Source organism: Labrus mixtus, chromosome 2 (genome assembly GCF_963584025.1).
Source record: "Labrus mixtus chromosome 2, fLabMix1.1, whole genome shotgun sequence".
In the NCBI taxonomy this organism is placed as follows: domain Eukaryota; kingdom Metazoa; phylum Chordata; class Actinopteri; order Labriformes; family Labridae; genus Labrus; species Labrus mixtus.
In genome coordinates, this window is record NC_083613.1 from 9014927 (window position 1) to 9038303 (window position 23377).

The 23377-nt window shown below is 40.8% G+C and overlaps 5 protein-coding genes across 7 annotated transcripts; 1 reads left to right on the top strand and 4 right to left on the bottom strand.

The window, feature by feature from the left end:
* The first annotated feature begins 203 nt into the window (after positions 1 to 203).
* On the top strand, positions 204 to 7261 carry LOC132983729 (uncharacterized). The gene is made up of 7 exons (XM_061050172.1): positions 204 to 245; positions 431 to 534; positions 1730 to 2508; positions 2670 to 3171; positions 4336 to 4478; positions 4921 to 5025; positions 6921 to 7261. The coding sequence occupies exons 1-7, from the start codon at positions 212 to 214 to the stop codon at positions 6997 to 6999; spliced, it is 1746 nt and encodes a 581-aa protein (XP_060906155.1). The 5' UTR covers positions 204 to 211; the 3' UTR covers positions 7000 to 7261.
* Positions 7262 to 7324: 63 nt separating this feature from the next.
* Positions 7325 to 8796, bottom strand: nanos3 (nanos homolog 3). The gene has a single exon (XM_061050183.1). It carries the CDS (start codon positions 8628 to 8630, stop codon positions 7932 to 7934), a length of 699 nt encoding a protein of 232 aa, XP_060906166.1. The 5' UTR covers positions 8631 to 8796; the 3' UTR covers positions 7325 to 7931.
* A 3578-nt stretch (positions 8797 to 12374) lies between these two features.
* On the bottom strand, positions 12375 to 16622 carry si:ch211-286b5.4 (afadin- and alpha-actinin-binding protein B). Of its 3 annotated transcripts, none has more exons than XM_061050209.1 (12): positions 16117 to 16622; positions 15668 to 15777; positions 15520 to 15588; positions 15325 to 15442; positions 15150 to 15228; positions 14320 to 14440; positions 13866 to 14019; positions 13682 to 13785; positions 13424 to 13585; positions 13052 to 13163; positions 12782 to 12953; positions 12375 to 12552 (listed from the first exon to the last, which is right to left on the bottom strand). In XM_061050209.1, the coding sequence occupies exons 3-12, from the start codon at positions 15571 to 15573 to the stop codon at positions 12456 to 12458; spliced, it is 1173 nt and encodes a 390-aa protein (XP_060906192.1). In that variant the 5' UTR covers positions 15574 to 15588; positions 15668 to 15777; positions 16117 to 16622; the 3' UTR covers positions 12375 to 12455. The 3 variants fall into 3 exon arrangements, with proteins under 3 accessions (XP_060906192.1, XP_060906184.1, XP_060906175.1); XM_061050201.1 differs by lacking the exon at positions 16117 to 16622 and adding an exon at positions 15900 to 16110 and having other exon boundaries at positions 12782 to 12950; XM_061050192.1 differs by lacking the exon at positions 16117 to 16622 and adding an exon at positions 15900 to 16110.
* A 140-nt stretch (positions 16623 to 16762) lies between these two features.
* On the bottom strand, positions 16763 to 20316 carry si:ch211-286b5.5 (uncharacterized protein LOC100003596 homolog). The gene is made up of 3 exons (XM_061050222.1): positions 20117 to 20316; positions 19485 to 19611; positions 16763 to 18207 (listed from the first exon to the last, which is right to left on the bottom strand). The coding sequence occupies exons 1-2, from the start codon at positions 20204 to 20206 to the stop codon at positions 19486 to 19488; spliced, it is 216 nt and encodes a 71-aa protein (XP_060906205.1). The 5' UTR covers positions 20207 to 20316; the 3' UTR covers positions 16763 to 18207; position 19485.
* Positions 20317 to 21703: 1387 nt separating this feature from the next.
* Positions 21704 to 22991, bottom strand: LOC132954118 (uromodulin-like). The gene is made up of 2 exons (XM_061026586.1): positions 22200 to 22991; positions 21704 to 22038 (listed from the first exon to the last, which is right to left on the bottom strand). Exons 1-2 carry the CDS (start codon positions 22852 to 22854, stop codon positions 21704 to 21706), a joined length of 990 nt encoding a protein of 329 aa, XP_060882569.1. The 5' UTR covers positions 22855 to 22991.
* Positions 22992 to 23377: the final 386 nt, after the last annotated feature.

Sequence of the window (23377 nt, forward strand, 5' to 3'; positions counted from 1 at the left end):
ACTATATCGTAAACTTTATTTATCTAGTCACTGTAAAGTGTGTGCTAGCTAGCTGCCTCTAACCTGAGGGCTTTTTTAAACATTATAGTTAAAAAAAAATGCCAAACATAAATATTAACCAAACAAATAAATAATTTATGACAGACCTCTGACATTAGTGCTTCCTGCCCTGTTTATCAATAAGTTTATTTTGTGTCTTTAGGAAGAGAAGATGGCCAAAGGAAAAGAGAAGATCCAGAGTAGTGGTAAAGGAGATGATACTATCAAACTGAAATTATATGTGATTATGTACAGCTTTCTTGATGGACCACCATTTAGATACCAATCACAAATTCTACTTGAGAAACATTTCCTTCAATTCATCACTTACCCTCATGAATTATTTGAATAAGCCCCCAGAGATGAAATCAGTTTGTACTTGTGTGCAAAGACAGCTCAGCTCCAGCCCAACCTCGGTCCCTCAGGTCAAGGAAGAGGGGATGTCCAAGTGAGGAGATTTCTGAGACTGATGTTCAGACGACCATCTGTCATCAGGTAACTTGGGAGATAGAGACAAAGCCTATCTTTTTAATTTACTGACCAACATTTTTAATCTTAACAAGTGTATGTGACTATTTTTTGTCAAAGAAAATTACACTTTATATAAGCCAGATCCACCTGACCAGTCCAGATAAACATTTTATTTCAAAACATAAAAAGCACAAATAAGGCTCAAATTGCTTGTGAGGAGTGAAATTGCTGCCAGTGCAACAAGCAAAATGAACCTGTGAAGTGTCTTAACATGAGATCTTTATCTTAATTCAAGAAACTTTATAAACTACATTTACTACTGAACTACTGAACAGAATGCTCTCCATCATGGACAACACCCACCACCCTCTGCACAGCACCTTCACCAGGCAGAGGAGTGTGTTCAGTGGCAGACTGCTGTCACAATCCTGTTCCACAGACAGACTTAAGAACTCTTTTGTCCCCCTGGCCATACGTCTGTACAACACCTCACGGTTATGGGAAAGCAAACAGTGACTCTTGGACTAAATCTTCCTTTTTCCATTTCCCATCTGCACAGCTGTCCCAAGAGTCAGCCTCTAGTTGGACACTTTAATGCTGACTCACAATCATTTAAATCACACCTTTAATGTTTGCACTGACTTTATTTAATGTCTGTTTTTTGATAACTCTGCACAATCTGCTTTTTAAACATTGCTGTACATATATAAACAACACAACTCAGAAGGTCAACACTTTTTATTTTTATTTTTTATATTCAGGTCTAATTACAGATTTTTTCCTCAACTGTTTATAGGTTCTTGTTTAAATTTCACATATATTGTTATCCCTTCATGCGTTATGTCTATTTTTTAATTGCACAGGTTTAAGTTTGATTCATCTAGATTCTTTAAATCTTTTTTTCAGGTTAATGTATATGTATGGGAGGTGGGCGTTGGTTTTTGTGGTTAATTTGTAACAAATATTTCATGTCATGTACGTCTTTGTAACCTGCTACTGGATGCTTTGAATTTCCCTCGGGATCAATAAAGTATCTATCTATCGATCTATCTATCTATCTATCTATTTGCTTGCTGTGCTGGCAGCAAATTTTATTCACAACAAGCAATTCAGGTCTTATTTGATTTAAAATAAGATGTTTATCTGGCCTTGTACTTGGTTTGAAGATTGAATTTTTGCAATGTATTTTCCCAAGTTGATATTTTTTAATGAATTTCAGGACACTGGAGAAACTAATGCAGCAGAGGATCCCACACTGCTGCAGTGCCCTCTGCTGGAATCTACTTTAGCTTCAACTCAACATGAGGCAGCAGAACAGCCCTGTCCCACCAAACAAAATCCTGTCACAGAAGAAAATCCTGCGGACCCAACAGATGTGACAGTAACAGATTTTGCAGAGCAAGACGAGACAACAGTCACCAAACCCAACAATGTTTCCAAGCTGGAAGGCTTTACAGTCCATTCTGATAATGATGCTGACAAGGTTGAAATAACTGCAGAGGAATGTAAGAGATCACCAACTCAAACAGGGAATGATCAACTTCAGGTCTTTGTGCCACTCTCTGAAGAGGGCGATGGCTTTACAACTGTTTTGGAAGAGCGGGCAGATGGAAATGAGAACTCTAACTGCAATCTGGAGAGAAATGCAGAAACCAGCCGAGAAGAGCCCATGAATGCATACACGGCAGATATGAAGATGACCACAAAGGAGGCAGCAGCGGTGTTACCGGCCAAAAAGAAGCGAAGGATGGGAACGTGTGGTCTAACAGAGAAAGAGCGGAGTCACTTTCTGCAGACACATAAGCGTGAGAACGGGCAAAAGGAACCGGAGAGAGTTGAGACACAGGTTGATGATAATACAGCTGACCTTGTGGCTCAGGAGGAGAGTTTATCCACACACGTCTTACTGTCCTCAATCTCCATCCCAGCGGGTAGTGAGTCCGAGCAGAACGAGGCAGCGATAAAGCTTCAGTCCCCAAACTGTGAAGTGTATAAGAGGTCAGAGTAATGATGGGTCCATACTACATGATAATCACACATTTGTTGTTTCTACCTTTCTTTTTGATTGACTGGGGAGCAGAACGAGTTAAATTTGTTGTTCTACTTAACAACTCAAATTACTGAAATGTGTAACATCTCCCTTTATCTTGTAAACACAGGGCAGAGGCTGACGTCTGCGTTGCTGTCACTACCTCAGATGGGAGCATTACTGTGAGTGGTCCAGGCTGCTCAGAGGAGAAGAGCTGTGGGGCTGAAGGAGGAACAGAGCCTGATCCAGAACAAACAGCTGAACCAAAGTTAGAGCTCCCTGCTGAGGAGGAAGGGGAGGAGGAGGAGGAGGAGGAGGAACCTATGAATGATGTGTCAGATGGGTCAGTATTAGTCGACCAAAGTCCTGCCATCGCTTCTTCCCCTAATCAAACCCAAAATGAGGAGGCAGAGTACCAGGGTGAGTTTGAGACTGCCTGTCAGGAGGTGACTGGTGTGACCATGACGACACAAGATGAGAAGAAGGAAGAGCTGACAGGTGATGATGGGAACACTGATAGAGCTCCAGCAGGTGCTTCATCCACAGAGAGCCAAGCAGGGGGATTGAACTGTGGCTCCGTGGAGCTCTGTGAGGCTGCAGTGACACCTGGTGGCTCGGAGAAGGATGACAGTGTGAGTGGTTGTGATAGCATGTCTAGAAAATGTCTAGGGTTTTTTTTCTATTCAAAGAAACACTAGTTTTGATCCACCTGATCCAGGTCCAGACTTTACAGGGACTGTACAGACAGAATTCTGAGATTAAAGTCATTATTATGAGGAAACATTTATCAGTGGCCTAATCCTATTCCATAGATATTGATGCTATTGCATGAAATATTAAATCCTTTATTTATTTCAACCATAATGTCTACTTCACCCACTTTGAAGCAAAAGAGCATTTGAGTGCAAAACATATTTTGAAATAAGACTTAAAATACAAACTTCCTCGTAAAAAATGTTTTATTGTTTGACAAATGTAATGGTTTTCTTGCATTTTCCCCCATATTCAGTCTGAATCCAGACCTTTGCTGTGATCAAGATAGATAGAGAGAGAGAGAGAGAGAGTGAGAGAGTGATTCTGGGATCAAAGTTATCCGAACCTTCTTGAAAGTTTTGAACACATATTGTTTTATTCAGATAAAAAAAAGGATTGGATGACCTTATCTTATCCATTCATGTAAACCTTTTTTATTTTTTTGAACAACCTGATTTCAAGATTTGATTCTATCCAAAAGCTTTAATCCTGTTGGACTACTTTTAAACAACTGGGCCCAGATAATTACATTTAGGAAAAATACTTCCCACTAAAAGACGTACCAAGTAGGGCTCGGCGATATATCAAGTTTTTAAGATGTGTCGATATATTTAAACAGGATATATGCTAAGACAATACTGTTTCTATTGAAATAGTTTATGTTGTATTAAAACCTTGTTAAACGTGTCTTCTGTAGAGCTAGCAATTCGCCTATTTTAGTTCATATTCATCTCATTTTTCAGGTCTGTGTTGACATTGTGAAGCCGACTGTTAACTTACTTTTATTTTTTATTTCTCTATTGAAAAAAATATCGATAAATACATTGAGTATCGCCAATCATATATCGAGATATGAGATTTGGTCCATATCACCCAGCCCTAGTACTGAGTCTGAGGATATTATTCTGAATTGCTGTTATTGACATTCCACTAGAAGAAGAAGAAGAAGAAACATAAACGTAATCAAAATGACTTTCACTGAAGATTATTTTTACTGCTTTTTAACTTGACATAAACATCTGATTCATGTTTGTGACGCACAGTGTGAGCCTGAGGATGAACCTCGTGTGAGTGCTTCCACTCGGGACGCTGAGCTCCGTCTGACCAGGGACACCTCTGACCCGTTCGGACCTGATGGTTGCTTGGATTACGTGTCGGACTCACAGTTGAACACCATTTCACTGACGTAAGGAAGTAGATTTAATGTCACGTGTGAGAAGGGAAGGTCATAATGATAATAATACTACGTTTAATTTGTTTATAACTTTAAAAACAGAGTGACAATGTGCTTATTAACAACAGAATAAAATGGAAATAAGATAAAAGCATTAAGAAAGGAGCATTGTATTACAAATAAACTCAAAAGGAAATATATAACGAGAAGTTATTATAATTAAACATTAGGATTATTTGACTTACACAACCAAGAATCAAGTTTAGGGAAATTAAAGTCTTCACAACAAGCTCAGGATTTAGCTCCGGGGAGGCTTGAGAAACATGATAGTGCTCTCTACCATCTAAACAGAAAACTCAAATGATTTAAAGGTTCAATGAAGTCAAAACAAATGAAGGATTCGCTTAAAGTTTCTTTTTCTGGATCCATCTAACTTTTCAACCCTCAAACACAGTGAAGAAGAGTTGACAGAGAGGGAGGATGCTCTTGCTTTCCCAGACTTCCAAGAGGACGCCTCAGACCTGATCTGTGGGCTCATCAGAGAACTCTCCTCTCTGAAGTAAGTGAACAGGTCTCCTCTTTCTTATTCAGTGTTTTTTCTTTATCAGTTCTACCATTCTCTGTACACCAATCCTGACCCTCCCTCTTTCCAGAGTTGAACTTTTGACTTCTAATATAATTGGTCAGCTGTTTTTTCTCCACATCCGCCCCTGCGCTCTAATTGGCTGGAGAAATGTCAGCAGCAGACAGTCTGGCACCTTTAGCTAGGGTCACCTGAGGGACACTGCAGCCAATCTGCTGAAGCCCTGATGGTTTCATTAGACATGAAGGGAGCAATAAAAGATGACTCAGTCAACAAATCACAAATGGATGCAGAGGTAGAGGCAACACACAGTTAAAAGAAAAAACATATTTTGTCTGTATCAGCTTAACTGTAATAATAGGATGATCTAATCTAAAAAGTAACAAAATAAAAAAACAATTACAAATGTCATTCTTTATGAACTCTTTAACATTTGGAAATGTGAGTTTGAGAGAGAGATACTCCTTTTTTTGTCAACATTACATTAAATATTGGTTGAATGTTTTCTCCAGATTTATGCTCTTTAATACATTACTAGTCAAATCAAACATCATCGATGCCTGTTTTAATACCACTGCAACAAAATTTAAGGCCTTATTGTCGGCTAATATTGGATTATTTCTTGTTTTTATTTACATAAAAGCTAGAAAAGTGTTAGGGCTTTCACACATGCAGAAAACTCCTGCAAAGCTGCTGAGATTTGCAGGAGGAACTCCATGTGTGAACGCAAGCAGCAAACATTTTTCACTTGGACTTTATGGGGAGTTTCTCCTGGCGAGCCCCCTGGATTTATACCACATAAAGTCAGAGTGAGCTGAAGTGAGAACACAGCAGGATATAATCTGGAGATTTCACCTCAAGCCAATAGGAGAGGGAAGTGACGTTTATATCCTGTGACCAGTGCACAGGCTGTCTGCACACGACCGCTACCATCTCCGTGCACGTGATTAAACGGCTGCATAATGTTTCTGTTTGTTCTTCTCCAATCTTTTGTTGACATTGTGATTCCGTTGAACTACGCATTGATTTAAAAGGCAGATATTTCTGACTCTGTTGCTCCGTGTCGGTTATTTCACGTCTTGTCTTACCTCAGGAGAACCCCCCACCACTCCTGTCTGACAGGGATAGTCTCCCGCTGTGAGGAGTATATGTGAACAGCCAGGTCATTATTATCTAGATAGTGTCAGGAGTGCATGTGAAAACAGGAGACATAAACAACTTCAACACATAAAAGACTTGAAAAACATCACTATTGAATGGACTCTCTTTCACTGGCAGCAGCTTTTGGTTAAAAATATAACTGGAGTTTTTATCAAAGCTTCTGTACTTCAGATACTATCTATTATTAGATTATGGAGATTGTACAAGTGGCAGCCTCCAATGTTGAAAAATTAAGCGAACGAACTAAAGTTCCTTGAGGGCACGGTCACACTGGCAATCTGTACCGTGCGAAGCACACCTCTCCGTGTGCCAAAACCACGGAAGTGTACCGGGCCTGAGCACGGCACAGAGCGGTCACACTGGCTAAACTAAACTGGACTTTAGGGTGGAAGCGTCTCGGGCATGGTACGGCTTGCCAGTGTGACCGCACCACGAGTGTCCGCTTAAGGCTGGCTCCAAAAGACAAGTTCATACACACCCAAAAATTGGTTTGGGACTGCATTTACAATACCGCGACCGCCAATGTCAGGCTTCAAAATTCAGCTTCAGAAACCGCTGGGTGACATCACGAAGACTACCTCCACGTTTTAGACAGGCTATGAGAGATTGCTTTAAAACACATGGTATACGTTGACTCACCCATAAGCATCTTTTTATCCTTTTACATCTTCAACCTGGCATTGTCCACCCTACGCTTTTGTTTTCTCTAGTCGAAAGGTGATGGCCACTCACAGAGAGCTGGAGAGCCTTCGCCGCTGCACTAAGAGTTCAAGGAGCGCCACACGTTGAGGGATTGGTTCAGCTCCACGCAACAATGACCCTCCTGTTGCCCCAATTGTAGGCAGTACATTTTTGTGCCATTGTAAAAAACATTTCTTTTTGGATCTATTTTCATACTTCTTTTGCACTGACAGCTGGCATGTTCTTTTTAAAAGGTATAGTTGTTGTAGTTCCTCTGAAATAAAGCCAGGTGTTATTTATTAAGTCAGTGATCTGAGTATTATTCCACAATAATAAGAAAAACGTCATCAACAAGAACTCCACAGGTTAACCTGCTCAACATGGCTGCCTTAATAAAGTCAGAGGATGTAAAATAATGACCATAGTATACAGATATGTTTGTCTATGTGGACATTTATAATTTCTGAAAAACAAGAAAATTCACACATTTTTTACAAAGTCAGACTCGCTAAATTGGCATTTAGAAGTGCCACATGCACAATATTCAAAATAAAATAACATGCCTCAAGAACAGGTATTCACACATAGGAACAAGAACAATCACTCATTATTTAAAAAGGTAAATGCTGACATGGTCATATAAATGGACGTGCTGTATTATTACTGACTGTCTAATAGAGGGTTGATTGTGTTAAATATCCTTCAATGCATGGACAGGAGTTATGAAACTGGACATCAGACGACCACGTGTTAAAAATATATTTAAAACAAACATACATCAATCTTTAGATTGTTTTTCTCCTCCCCAACATTATATCTGGCAGTCGTTCTTTTAGTTAAGTACAGATCCAGACAGCACACGGACGCTGTGAGAGAAGGCCAGGCCGACAAACAGACCAGCTGGTAGATGCCTCCAATCAGCGCGGTACAAGGCTGCACACAGCAAACGTACCAAAGCATGCAAATGAAAATCAAACCAAAACAAAGCACACCGACGGATTCATCCAACAGTGTCTGATTGCAACCTGCCACCTGCTGGTTCAGCGTCTGGACTTGGCGTACACGGAGCTGTACGCGCTGTCCACCTTCGGACAGAAGCGCTTGGTGTGAGCTCTGGCTCCAGTGGCTCCGCACAGTGGACACACATAGTGCCGCAGGTAGGGACACAAGACTTCTCCAGCCTGGTTTTTCAGCCAGTGCGACCCGTACACCAGCTCGGACTCCCCGTTGTGCTTGCAGAAGCTGCAAACCATGCGTTCAGGTGAGGGAGGTAGCGCCGGTGGATCCGGTGTTTTGAAACGAGCTGGCTTTTTGCGGTCTTTTGGCCCCCGGCAAAAGGACCCCGTCTCTCTTGGCACAAGCTGCAAAGCCAACGCATCCGGCGCATTCGCGCGAAAGGAGTCTGGAGAGTACCACAACCCCTCAGGTGAACGCTTGTGAGCCGGGGAGCCTGTTACTGAAGGTATAGCGTGGAGATATGGTGCAGGGTCTGCGCAAAGGACCCTACTTTGGCTAACTGCGTTCATGCGCAAAGACAGCAGGGCATCGCACAGACCATCAGTTTCAGACAACGGAGCTATCGGGGTTGGTAGCGTGGGCTCGGAGGCGCTGTTGCGTCCAAGGATCTCTTTCATTGTGTCCGCCAGTCCTATGTAATCCCTCCAAGGCTGGAAACTTTTGTTGTCCGACTCCATAAAGCACTCCAAGTCACGAAAAAGTCCCAAAACCATGCCGTTCATTCTAGATTATTCTCAGATTAATATTTTGTATAATATGTCTTGCCTACCACACTTTCCCTTCACTGAGACGATTCTGTGTTTGGTTTTCTAAAAACCACGCAAAGAACAGCAAAATCACGGTGCCAGTATCCGTGACGCCGTTTTGATTGGTAATTGAGTACAAGTCGTGATCAAAGGTACCCGCCTCAGGGTACCAGTGGCCAATCACATCACGGCATACACCACCGTGTAAGTCACATAAGCACTTCCATTTCCTCCAATCAAACAAGTTTAGTTATGCTACTCTACTCCCTTATTCAAATTTCCATATAGGCTATGCACTCCATAAAGTCACACAGATTACGTGGCTTTAAGAGCGCAACCATCACACTAGGCGATCGTACCGTCTTTAAGTCCAGTTCGTTTGACTATCGTGAGTGCTTCTGTTCACTTTCTTGGCCCTGGCACTGTTGGAAAAGGTGTGCTTAGTGACGGTGCCGTTCATGCACGAACACAAGCACGGACAACAAATCTCCATTATCGAGAAATCACAGTGTGATGGCTGTATATCTGACTAAAATAAGCCTTAAAGTCAGTAAAGAAGCCCCCCTGTCTTGTAAACTAAGCATGCTCCATTATCACATTAAGCTATGTATGTTTTTGCGATGTTATGTAGACTTCAAGAGGTGACCGTGGAGCAGTGTGAGTGCAGGCCATAGACTCTAAATAGTGATGTGAAAAACAGTTATTTTCAGTGTACTGAATCAGTAGAATCAGTTCAGTAAAGTGATTCGTTCAAAAGATTCGTTCACCGAATCGTTCAGTACTTCTCCGCAGCTCTGTCTGTGAATCAGAATTTAATAAACTGAAACACGGCCGAACGTTTAGTTCTGCTCGCGATCGTACTGAGAACAGCCGGTGGTGAATAATAAACCAATGAGCTGAGAATTTAGTTGGATAAAGTTACAGTTTGCAAACTGAAAGCTGCTAAAACAATCACATTGATTTTCCCCGACCGTTCTGTTCAGTACGTTCAGTACACGTTCAGTTCGTTCACTGAACGAGATCCGCTCTTCCTCTCAGTTCGTTCAGTGAACGTGATTCATGTCGGAGTTCTCGTTCAGTTCGTTCACTGAAAGAACTGAGAGGAAGAGCGGACCTGAACGAGAGCTCACACACACACACACACACACACACACACACACACACACACACACACACACACACACACACACACACTGTACTGACTGAGGAGAGGAGGGAGGGCGGGCTTTGAGTGACTCTTACGGTCTAGAGAGAGAGAGACACGAGATGGGAGAGAGGAGAGCACAACTGAAGTTGAGAAATGAACGACTCTTTTCAGTAAGTGATTCAGTTCAGTTCGTTCACCCAGATGATTCGTTCGTTTTGAACGAATCGTTCACGAACTACACATCACTAACTCTAAAGTTCTGACTTGAGGAAAACAAATTCAGTGGCCCTTCTGTAAATGTCAAAGACAGCAATGTGCTGATGTGCTGGTTGGAGTTGAGAGGTAAAGAACATTGTTGCCTCTGACATACAGAGAGCTATGCTATAATGCTCATCAGTTTTTTGTCGTTTTTTTCTCCAGATGTCACAGGAGAGGAGGAGAGGATTGTAACAGTCTCGATTCTACAGTGTCAGAGCTGGCCTATGCACCCCCATGTACCTGTGCCTGCCCCAGTGGCGATTCTGGAGTCTACTGGGGTCCCAGGTAGTGGCGGTTCTAGACCACTTTTACTGAGGGGGCCAAACTGGAGCCAGTTGTTTTGTCAGAGGGAAACATTAAACCATAGTGAAAAATAGACAAAGATGATCGCTTTAATATATATATATATGTATATATATATATATATATCTTCTGCCAAATAATAGCGCACATCATTAAATACCACAGCATAAAATAACATGATTTATGTTTGTTTCAGTAACAGAATTTAATACTAGATTGTGAGTCCGGTTGTTGAGTCAAATACTAGGGGGGCTCTTCCTTTCGGAGGAGGGGCCACAGGGGGGACCAAGCTCAGTGTTACAGGGGCACTGGCCCCTGTTGGCCCCTGCCTAGAACCGCCCATGGTCCCAGGCAAGAAATTATTGGGGGCACTACAACCTGCATTATCACCATTATATCATGCCATCGCCCCGATGCTTACTGCTCTTCCTCTTTTTTCCTTTTTCTGATTTGGTTCCTAGATAATTTCTTTATTTTTCTTGACTTCCATTCCACAAACTTTGGTTTTCACAGCAATAATGCCCCAGACCCCCTACTGGTCTGAGGCCCCAAGCCGTTGCCTGCTTTGCCTGTTGACAAGTAGCGCCTCTGGCCTGCCCTGCTGCATCATGTCCTCTTCTAAGAAAGATTTATGTTAATTTCCTTGTAAGAATAAACCCAGCTGAAGTTAAGCAGGGCAGTTCAGGCTTTAGCAGTTTACTAAATACAGTTTATTTGACAGCAAAAAAAAAAAAAATGAAATAGTAATGAGGAAAATCAAATGCCCTAGTTTGAAAATATTGTTGCCTTAGAACTATAACCCGATGGGTGGTCATGTATGTAAAGGTGAAATATTGTGCATTTCTAATGCAGATTTCATCATATATATGATTTGAATAGAAGTAAAAAATGTTGTTTAAATAAAGGAGTCAAATGTCATCAAGCAGCCAAGTAGACCTTTTCCATCTATAAGACCTATTCAGAAATAACTCCACATTTTATGCTATCATTTTGCTTTGCTGATGGATGCTCTAATAACCAAAGGGCTAAAACGAGTATTCCATCAGTTTAAATCCAGTGGTCGGTCTCTGTCCTTTCCTTTTCCTCTCTGGTCCTTCATTCCCCGTCTGCCTCTGTGGGTGAACAAATACAAACATTGAGTATGCTACTGGTTTGAAAAGAAAAAGTTTATAGCACAAATTTAAAACACATTAAGCAAATAAAGTGAATGTAGTTGGAACTGATGTTGAACATTTTCTTGGGTACTACTTGGGAACTTTTTTCTGAGTAACTTTTGTGTTGTTGATTTTGGTGACCTCTGTGGACAAAGCAGGATGGTTCAACTCTTCGCTCATCTTGTCCTGTACATCTTCAAAGTCGTGTTTTGTGACTAAAATAAAACATTCTTCTTGGTTTTAAATGTCTAATATGCAACTCACAATCAGAGGTGCTGCTTGCCAACAGGCAAGGTTGATAACAGTTTGGGGCCCCAGCCCAGAAGGGGGCCCCTAAGGGCTCACAAACTTTAAAACATAGCAGTTTTGTGCAAATATAGTATATGTATAATATATGTGCAAATATAGCAATGACAGTAAGAAACCTCCCCAAGGGTGCCCCATCTGACAGCCCTCACTCTCATTGCCTAGCGTTGCATGCATTATTAAAACCAAAGTTTGTCCATGAAAGTCAACCAAAGAAATTAGAGGAATTATCTAAGAGCTAAATCAGTAACAGGAAAAAAGAGGAAGAGGAGTAAGCATCGGTTGTAGTGCCCCCAATTATTTCTTGCCTGGGACCCCAGTAGACTCGAGAATCTCCATTGCTCACAATCATTCCTTGGTGTGGAATTACTTTGAAATAAAAGGCTTATTCTGAAGTGTACTGTTTATCGCCTCGTCTCTTACCTAACCCAACGCCAGTACACAGAACAGACATAACCAGCCACAATAAGGACATGTTGTCATTGAGCAGGCTTCAACAGCCCAGACACATTTTCATTGTTTTTAACACAACTGTGGAAAAAAAAAACCAAATAGGGCAAAAATAAAATCTTTATTTATATTTAAGATAAAAGGTAAAGTATATTTTTAATTCAAAGTTATTTTCCAGATCAGCTAAAATGACCAGTCCAAGTGTGGAGCCTGTGTTGTGTGAAACATCCCGTCTGCTCTGCCGTCCCATATGTCAGACTGCTGACCAACCTCTGTGGATCTATGGGAGAAGAGAGGAATGAGAAATGGCAAGTAAAGTAGTGATAAAGGGGGCGTTAATATCACTGAAGTGCAAGCAAAGCTTCTTACACTGATTTTGATCTGTTAAAAGACACATGAACATTTAACTGTTTCATCTGGACCAAGCAGGGTAAGAGACAACACACCACTTGGTTAATTTGATGTCTTTTGTGTATGCTGCTAATGATGTCAAAGCAGACCTGACTAACCTGCAGTTGTATGACAGATTGAGGGCAGAGTAGAGCTCAGGAGTGCTGGGAGTCTGAACTCTGACAGCTCCCTGGTTTAATCCAGAAAAAGCAGCGGCCCCAGACTGGCTTGAGGAAGGAGTAATTGGAAGACAGCCAGATACGCTGTTGGGCCCCAAACCTGAGAAATCTGCTGTCATGTACAGAATTTAAGCTTAACTTTTGTTATCTAGTTATTTCATGGAAGGAAAACATCATCCGTTTCACATCTAAACGTCACTGCATACTAACCTAGAGAAGAGCAGTCTCTCCTGTTGCTGTGTGCTTGTTTATTTAAAACAGGCGAGTCACACAGATACTGCTGCTTCAGGAGAGAAGCCTTCTGATGCTCAAAATCTCGCCGCTGGAGAAACATTACATGACATTAAAAGGAGTAACAAGCAGCATTTTAAGCGTGTATGAAGAAACTACTGTCAATTGCAGATCTGATATTTGGAAAAAGGTACATTTTGACACCCCAGCTGTGTCTTATTCATCTTCTTTATAACGGTATTATCTGTGATGCTAGTTTATACATCATGTGATACAATTATGGAACAAAATAAACAACAAGCAATTACTCCATCTTACTTCAGGAACAATACCAGTCTCGTTTCTCCTTACCTCATGGCTAAGTCGGATGGCAGCATCAGTGAAGGACTGCCGCTCCCTCTCAAAAGTCTTCCTCTGATGATTGAGCTCCGCCCAGTGCATCTGAAGACGCTCCCACTCTTCCAAATAGTAGGAATCAGCCAGTTCAGCGGGAACTGGTGAAGCAAGGCTGTCCTGAAGACAAAAACAAAGATTTCGGTTTCTAAGTCTGAGCAAAAGTTCCCATTGGACAGTGTTTGATGTGTCCGTGCATGATAAAAGAAAACAGACCTGCAGAAGCTGCTGTTGTAATCTTACAAGCTGCTGGCTCTCCTTCAGTTCAGTTTCTAGCTGAGCCAGGAGCTTGTCATGGTCGGTACCAGCACCAGAGTGGCCTACACGGTCAAGAGAACGTACAGATTATTTTCTTTGATAGACTTACCTACCTACTAGATTGTTCCACCTGGATGTTTACCTTCAGGCACAAGGTCACACAGTCTCCTCTGCACCTGCCTCCAACTCTGAACCACACCTCCAGTCACATGGTCCCCCAGTGCGACCTCAGCCTGATCCAGCAGCATGTCTTCAGTTTGGACCTTGTCCTGAAAGTTCACCACATCGGACAGGGTCTGACAGAAAGGTAAACCTAGAGTTTCATATTTCATGCATCCTTTCCTTGTAGCTTTTCTGGAGCTTTGAGAGTTCTACAGTCTTCCTCAGTAGATTGATTGTGTGAGCACTTCAAAAGTGGCTTAAAGATCAACGAATTAATGATAGGATGTAAAATTTCAAAAGATGGACTAAATTGAACTATTCATGGAAAACTCTGCTTTTACTTCTTAAGCCCATTGTGCAGCTTTCTCTGCTGAGGAAGTTCATTTCCAACCATTGAAAGCTCCGGAACAGCTACTTTCTCTTCTTTTACCCACATGCTCCATGTTGACTCTGAGTGCATGCAATAAAGTGGTGAGGCTGTGGCGCAGCTTCATCGCCTCTCTGAGCTCTGCTTCTCTGCGCTCAAGCATCAGACGCAGTGTAGTTTCTTCTTGCCTGCAAGATGGAGAAATTCGATTATGACATAATCAGAGAGCTGTGGAGCCCATAAAGTCCCGTAAGGTGATTTCATTTCAATCTAGTGTGCACAAGTTAACTATTTTGAGAATGTAGGAGTGAGGACCATTTCATTTGCCACCAATTGCAATTATTACATATTTTTAAGTAATTTCTTTATGCCTAATACTTTTACTTTATCAGTTCTACACAGGGACTCGTATGTTGTGCATTATTAGCACCCTCTGCTGGTGACCCGCAGACCTACTATATAACAAGCTCCCAAATATACCTGAAAATGTGATTGTTTTTCTTGGTTAAAGTGCCATATAGCCATGTGATATGTTCTGTAAAACTGTGAATTTATCATAAAACACTTTTTTGATGACTTTGCTCTGGAGTAATTGTGGTTCACTTGTAATTTATTTCAAGGATAGCCCCTTGAGATGCATCATCTCATTTTCAAGGGGGTCCTTACAAAACATCAATTAACATAATGGTTTGCTAGCTCATCACAGCTTTGTCATTAATCTCCCTCATAGCCCACACCTAAAAAGTAGGCTAGTTATTTCGGTGTTTTAGTAATTTCTGGAGCTTATTACTACAAGGAGATTTAATAGGCTTCTGTGGCTTTCATAAACGCTGCGAGCCAAAATCAATATTTACACATTAGAAGGCAATTTTAATTAATAAAATAAAAAATACTTACTTTGCAGTAGACCTGAATGATTTTATTGGATCTTCTCTTTTTCCTCGCCTTCCAGGTAGATAGTTCAACACCTCTAAGGCTGGACGAAAACATAATACACGAGTGCAGTCAGTATATATATGGTACAAGCAAATACACGTTTGTAAAATGTTTTGAGACTTATTCAGAGTTTCACATGGTCCTTTGTGTCTGTCAGGCAGCTGAGACAGCCTCTCCTTCAGTCTATTGCTGTGCTGCTCTCTACGCCTCAGCTCTGCCTCCTGCTGGTTACACCGCAGCTGCAGGCGAGAGGACTGGAACGAGGAAGAATGGTGATTTTCACACGCAAAAGCATTATAAGAAAAGGTGCTTAGGAATTAAATTAAATTACTTTGGCCCGTTCATATTTCAGCATGTCCTGAAGCCTGGCCATATGCTCGTCCATCTCTTTTAGTTGCTCCTACAAAGTCACAGAAGTTTTATTTTCCCATCAGAATTAAAAGCATTTTATATATTTAATTCATCTAAATTAACCCCACTCTGTCTGATTGGTTTTGCTCTCTGTTCTCGTCCTTGACCGTCCACCAGGGGGCGCTGACAGACAGATCATTCAAAGTGTTGGGGTTTTGATCACAGAGCTTATGGGTGTCTGAAGCAGACAAGAGAGACAGGAAGAACGAAGGCAAATAAAACAGAAATACGTCAATGGGGACGTTGCTGGATGTTGTTTTTTTTTGTATGGAAATAACAAGTAAAGGGTGACATTAATACCTGAGCGCTCAGAACGTCTTTCTACCCTCCTCTGGCCAAACCTGGATGCCATTTGTATTCTATATTCACAAATCATATGTTAACTTAACTGGTGTGCACAACATCAGGATTAAAACACTTTCAACACATTTTTTGGGTCGTAATTCTTTTCTCTGAGCACTCAAAATGACAATCATTATATAATAACAAAAGTGAGTTCATGTTTCAAGATCCTTACCTGATCAGGAAATCTTCCCCAAATAGATGCTGCCTCTTTTATTTGCAGGTGATTCCACTTCCGCTAATTAGGCCTACTCTGAAGCCTGTTGTTTATGTTTTAGTATGGCGCTATAGCCTACATTTTTTTCCTTTGTATGTTTACCTTGTATTTTGGTGTTGTATTTAGATATGATTGTTATAGATGTTTATCACCTTGGGTCATTATGATCGTTTGACCACCCCACCCAGCCATCATAGTGCCTATTGCCTAACATCCTATTGGTGTTGAAATCTATATAAATGGCTCTTGCCCCCCACCCCCGATTCATGTTTATTTTAATGCTGTAAGAAGAAAACTTGTTGACTGAGACATAACCAGACATACACACTCAGCAGTTTAATGTCCAGCTCAGCATTTTTAAAATCTTATATGGAGGATTAAAATGAATTAATCTCACGTTCATTTCAGCACGTGTTAACATCTTTAAAGTGGATATGAGCATGCTGTTTATCAGTTAAAAGAGTATGGAACAAGGTACCAGCAATATCAGTAACTCTAATGAATCATCCTGTGCCATAACTGAATGTCAAACAACACCAAAGGTTACACAATTGTACCTCTATGTAACACATTCCTGGACCTGTTTGTTTTTTGAGTCATAAAGTCAGATTGAAACAAGTTTATTTAGTAATTCAAAAAGACAAATGGAAGAGTTCAATTCATAGTCAGAAATCACAAACAGCACTTCTTCAGTGTCCAAAATAAGTATTTAATTTCTTAAAGGTTGCCAACAGTAGCAAAGGTAGGAAAGAGGCAGGCTAACTTGTTAAAAGTTAAGTTGATTGGAATCTGAGTCCAGCGTGAAAAACAATGAATGCAACAAGTCACTGCAGCATTATTCACTCAGAAATATTTAGATTTTTTAATTATATTGGAACAAGTGTGATTTTGCCTGTTGTGTGTATATATTATGATATATATTAATGTACTACCAGGTTTCATTTCTTACATACTTAAAGACCATGACATTTCTTTTATACATTAAAGCTCCTGTGAGGAACTTTTGGTTTGTGTCAATTTTGGCGCCCCCCTGTGGACAAAACTGTACCTCTTGTATTTTCCCGCTGATCTTATTTTGTACATGTGTAAGCAGAATTTTCAGACAAAGATATCACCCTGCTTTATGCCAACTATTATATCACTCGCTTTGAATATTTCCTGAGGAAAACTTGAAACAGGCTGTTTTGTTTAGAGTGCACTATATCACTTTGTTTACACCTACCCTGGGGCAGAAGTTTCAGCCATTAAAAATGAATACATAGATGTGGTCAGTCTTGTCACTGTTGGTGACAGTGGGTTTTGTGGGTCATAAAAAGGCATCAGCATTAATTTCATTCTATTTCGTAACCAGTTAAAAACTCGTCACAGAGTCTTTATAGACTTGAAAGTAAAGGTAGGCCTAATAAAAATCAGTCTTAAGGCTGTTAAGTATCTACAGAAGACAAGATTAAAGGTTATCAGACAGTCCCATATCTGCACTGATGAGTTTGTACCGCTTGTTGTACCTCCAAATAGTAACACCATTAATACATAAATAGTTTAAGACACTGTTAAGTTTAGCTCAAAAGCTAACATTATGTCATTTGGCCACAATATGAAACGCAGTTCATATATAATATTCATTAACAGCACCTGGTTTAAATTAATGTTTGATAGTTGCTCCATCTGCCACACAACACAAGAGGAATTTTTATTCAGCAGCCAATCATAACGGCTGAGTTTTACTGCCTGGAGACAGACACTATTAGTGCAGTAAATCCAAACCAGACATGTAAAGTAGTGGATGAACTAAGAAAGGCTTAATCATTAGTCAAGTTAGTGTCATAATATTTTTGTTTTCTGACATGTAGAGTTTGGCCCTGCATTAGTGTAACAGATTGTAGTTATTATACCATTCATTTTGGCAAACAAGTGGAAAAGTTCCCCAAACCCATCAGTCCCATGTTGCATTTTCCCAAGAGGAGCAGCTGGTCAATCCCCATCGACTTCAAGTGGGAGTGGAGAAAGCCATCGACAGATAAATTCAGAAATCCTCCACGGTTCTCTCTGCTGTAGACAGAAAACAAACCAGACGTAATTAGCAATCACATACATAATCAAGCCTGTAGTGGTTTGTACGGTAATCATGTTAATTTGAAACAAGGTATTCATCCAACATGTTCCACTAGATGACAAAATGATTTCCTTTATACCAAAGTGTTATTACTTAAATTAAACTTGTGTCTTTTGAGCAAAGATGAACAAGTAGGCTAACTAGGGCCCAACCGATATGGGATTTTTGGGGTCAATACCGATATAGCAGAGGAAGAAAATTCTGGTATGAGTTTATTGGCCGATAACTTTCTTTTTTTTTCTGTCGAGACAAATATAGAAATACCTATTTATTGAGTTGACCCCTCAAATGCAGGCATCAAACACTTGTGTATATACAGTAAAATGTGGACAAATGGTCACTCAACTGGAAAGTAACATGTACGTGCGTCACCGCTTGACACGCTGAAGAGTGACGATGCTTGTTGTAATCCATATAACGCACTCTGCTGCTAGTGTAATACAATGACAAAATGATAATTCACTGGTTCATAACTCTGTAATAATAATAATAATGTAATACTGGCGCATATCTGTGATAAAAAATATCCGATACGGTATGTCACTGGATATCTTAATATCGGCCGATATTATCCGCTTGCCAATTAATCTGTCGGGCCCTACATGTAACCAGCATGTGTTTTATTTTTTTAAGAACTAAAAGAAAAAAATAGAAAAATCCTCTTAGAAAATTTCTAATGCTGTAAGTAGAAGTACTTTACCGAGCTGCTAGTGAACATCAGTGATGTTAGATCAGAATAATGACTAGTAAAGAAGAACCCCAAACTAGTTGGATGTGGGAAAACCTTAATATTAAAATTGATCCACAAATAAAATAAAGTTGGCATACAGAGGCAAATGTAATGCGATTGATAAATTATTTTACTGGAAGATAATCAATCTGCAAAGATGTTAATAATAACTTTTAGTATTTCTTTTTTAGCAAATAGAGGAAATGTTTTTGTTTCAGAATTGCCAGTTTAAAGATTTGCTGCTTTTCTCACCAGCTTTTATGTGGAGGGCTGGCAATCTAAACCAAAATGAGCAACCTCAACACCTGGAAGAAGTGCGATGGTAATTTTCTGATGAAATGAGTTGCGTCATTTAATATAAAAGACCCTTTGTCCACATCCTGTTTGCTCTGTCGCCCCTACCTGAATTTAGTAGATAGGATTCTGAATAAAATGAATTTGTGTCCTTAAGTTATGACTCAGAGAGGGGACAAGCAGGCCCACCTTAGAAAAGGGAGCAGGATTTGGGGGGTCTGAAGGGATTATCACTGGAGGGGACCCCCACCAGGAGAGGGTCCTTGGAGGCATTTTGAAGACAGAAGTTCCTGAGCTCGGCTGCCGCCTGGGACACCTGCAAAGCCAAGAAGAAGATTATGTTTTTCAGTAAGAGGAAAAATAAACAGCCTGGCACATATAAAGCATTCGTAACACTGTAACTGGCTTGCTGCCAAACTACTCTACCTGGCGCTTTGTTTTACATACAGTTTGCAAACAACGCTGCAGTAAACAAACGAGTCTTCTATGTAACTTTATGAAAAATAGGCTGACCACCTGTTAGCTTCATAAACTAACACAAAGAGGTGTAAACATTTACTTCTGTCGATACGTTGGCATTTTAAAGTGGTGACGCTTTCCAAAACAGACAGCATACGATTTCTGACAGCCGTAAAGACACGGAAGGAAACGTATTTGCTTGTAACTATGGTTCACAAGAAACAAAAGTATGTGTCACTTTGTTGAGCCTGTGTTGTAAGAGTCCAGTTTGTGTCATTTTCTGCAACAGTTTGTCTCCGCCATTCAGCAGCAGGTCCGCTCGGTCTTCCGTGTTTGTGTGTTAGTGTTGAGGGGGCTCGTACCTTGATCCTCCGGATACTGGCCTCTAGCCGGAGCTGCTTCACAGCCCTTTGAGCGATGATTAAGTTGTTGCTTGCATTATTGTTGGACATGGCGACGACTGTCGACGGAGGAAAAGTTGAGAGCTACTTAACATGAACCGCTGGGCGGAAATTAACCCTGACTGCTCCGAAACCCTGAACCCGACTGGGGAACGTTGGTCACTTAGTGCCCCGCCCAGTCTATGCGAACAAGCTATTCTATTGGGTCCTTGGCCAGTCAATCAAAGAGTGAAGAGAAAGCCAGGCCCCCTGCTTACACTGACCATTATTGTGAGTTTCCTAGAGAGCAGAGAAGTAGTAGGGTGTACGTCGACCTTCAGCTGAAGGGTAAACAACCACAACACACAGTATGCCCCCCCCTGATTAAACTTACACCACTGTCATACTGTTTATAGGCCTATACAAAATATTTATTGCAAAAAAAGTCATTTTCTGCTGTGATTCACTGCATCTAAATGGACTGTAATGTTGGGTTTAAGCCTAGCTACCACCAGGACAGCATGAAGGTTGCTGGGAAAATTTCAGCACACATTTTGTAGCTGAAGGTCCCAGTTTTATATTTTCATCTCAATAATTAAAAAAATATATATTTTTGGGGCAATTTTTTCCTTTATTGGATACAACAGCTGAAGAGAGACAGGATGTGTTGGGGGGATAGAGTTGGGGATGACATGCAGCAAAGGGCCAGAGTCAGATTCGAACCCAACGGTCGCTGCAATGTAGACTTAAGCAACTGTACATGAGGCACGCAACATAACCACTAGGCCAGTGGTTCCCAAAGTAGGGGTCGGGAACCCCCCCGAGTGGTCGCAAGCTACTGAGAGGGGCTCACAAGATGCCCTCCTGTGTGTCTGTTTAAGTTTTGTTTGTCCACTCAGTGCTTAGGTTAATACATGAAAATTACTTGTATTCTGTTTCTAGCCTTTCTTACAATGAATTACTATATAACATAGTGTATATGTTATATTATATATATATATATATTATATGGTTTTTAGGCTGTTGTCTTGTTATTTTTGGTGTTTTGATGGGCATATTAGTGCATGTGTGAGGCAGTGCGCTACGTTATATCCCTAAGCCATCTCCAGGGACAGTGGGGGATCCCCAATCTCTGACACTCTTATTTTGGGGGTCACGGGCTGAAACGTTTGGGAACCCCTGCTACTTGGTTATCCAGCACCCTGATCATCACAATGCTTTTAGCTTAAACTGCCATCATGTTGTTGCTGCACAACATAATTCACCTGGTGTTTTATTACAATTCATATAGCCTACAGATGATACAACATGTTTAAATTTAATAAGAATAATTTTGTTTATCATTTGGAGATCGTCTTCAAAGAAGAAGAAACAACAAATAAAAAGTCTCAACTATAGAGTGAAACACTCAGGGGGAGAAAGGTTTATTTATTGTAAGTTCATGAGCAAATATTGGACTTTAAATATCAATGAGACCTTTTTGTCAATAAAAGTTCCAAGAATTTAAAATAAACATCATCTTTTGAGTGGGATATAAAAAATATTTAAGTATTCTATTATTTAATCTATCTACATAAAATACCTCTTCATGCACAGATGGGCAGGATTTAGAAAGGTTAAGTCTCCGGCCGATATTTCTTTATCGGATTTTCTTTTCTCCTCAATATCGATATCAGCCAGGCCCCATTGATCATCACACACCGTCCCCCACTGTCCACGGTGGAAGATCTCTACTCTGCCAGAGCAGGACTGGTTCCCTCTGTTAACCAGACAGACCTCACCCTCAACTGCTGAGCTGTTGTCGGGTGTTGTGGTGGAGGTGATATTGACCTGACTGGCAGAAGAGGTCGCTGTACTTGGATCAGCTGTGGTTGAAGGATTTTCAGGAGTTGCTTCGTTCACCTCTGGTTACAATGAAAACAGGGGGGTTCTGTTGCTTAACTAAAGGAACATTTCTAATCAGAATTAAGAACAACAGGACAATAGAGTCATTCTTTTAGTAACTGATTTAGATGAAAAATGTAAATATGTGGTTAAAGAGTTAATGTTACAAATGGAACAATACCTGCACAGTATGCAAGCGAACATGTGCTTGGCTGCACAAGTTTGTAGACGAAGTAGTTTCCATAGCAGAGCTTGACATGGATGGTGTGTGAGGAGAAACGACAGCACCTTCCTGAGCATGAGCCACACACAGTGCGGCTCACAATCTGACCTGACTGTGTGGGATGAGGGGTTTTTATCCATAGAGGAGCATGGGTTCCACACCTTCTTTCAGCCACACACCTCTCTGGAATATTAGCACTGGTTTGCCCCAGAAACAGCCGATACCAGCCTTGCCAGTTAACATTTCGATCACAGCGTGGGTTCTTGGTGGACATGTTATTTGTTGAGTGCCAGTCATCATTCAGCACAGTGTACTCCTGGCAGGGGTCAGCACACTGGAGAGTCCCATTCATTCTGACACAGTCTGTGCCTGAAGGACACACAGTGGATCCACAGCTGAACTGGACAGACTGGGAGGAGGGACCTGATCTGGAGCTGGGGGAAGGCTCCAAGCATACGAAAGAGCCTGGAGTGTTTCTACAAACCTGAGATAGTTTGCATGGGGAGTCTGTAAGAGAGCACTCGTCCGTGTCCACACAGCCCCAGTCTGGTGACCACTGATAACCTTCTTTACAGCAAGAAGAGTCACTACAGAGTTTTATATTGTAACACATGAGGCCATCACCTACAAAGCCAACGTTACAGACACAAGAGAGCGTCTGCCTTGAGAAAGTGTCGCCTCTTTCTTTAGACTCGAGGCAGGCGGCTTCATCGTGACATGAATCACAGCTGGATACACGTGTTCCCGTGTACAAGAATAGTAAAATAAAAACTTTTCAATTTAAAAAGTAACTCTATTACATAAAAGTGATGTAAATTACATTGTTTTTTTCCTTTAGAACAACTTGTTTTTTCTGCTCAAATCTCACCACAGAATAGTGCATATCTGGAAAACCTACAAATGTGATGATTTCTTACTTTCTTGGAAATACTTGAAATTAAGTGCAAGACAAGACAAGAACTACTGGTGGTGCAGAAAAATGACATCGAAACTGTTAGTATTTAAATAATGTAAGAATAGCTGATATACATTATCACTGGAGTAGTAAAATGCAACACTAACAGAATTAAATATCATAAGAATTTTTAGCGGGGTAGGCTTATACTGTGAAAAAGTTGAGTCTCACATTCTTATTA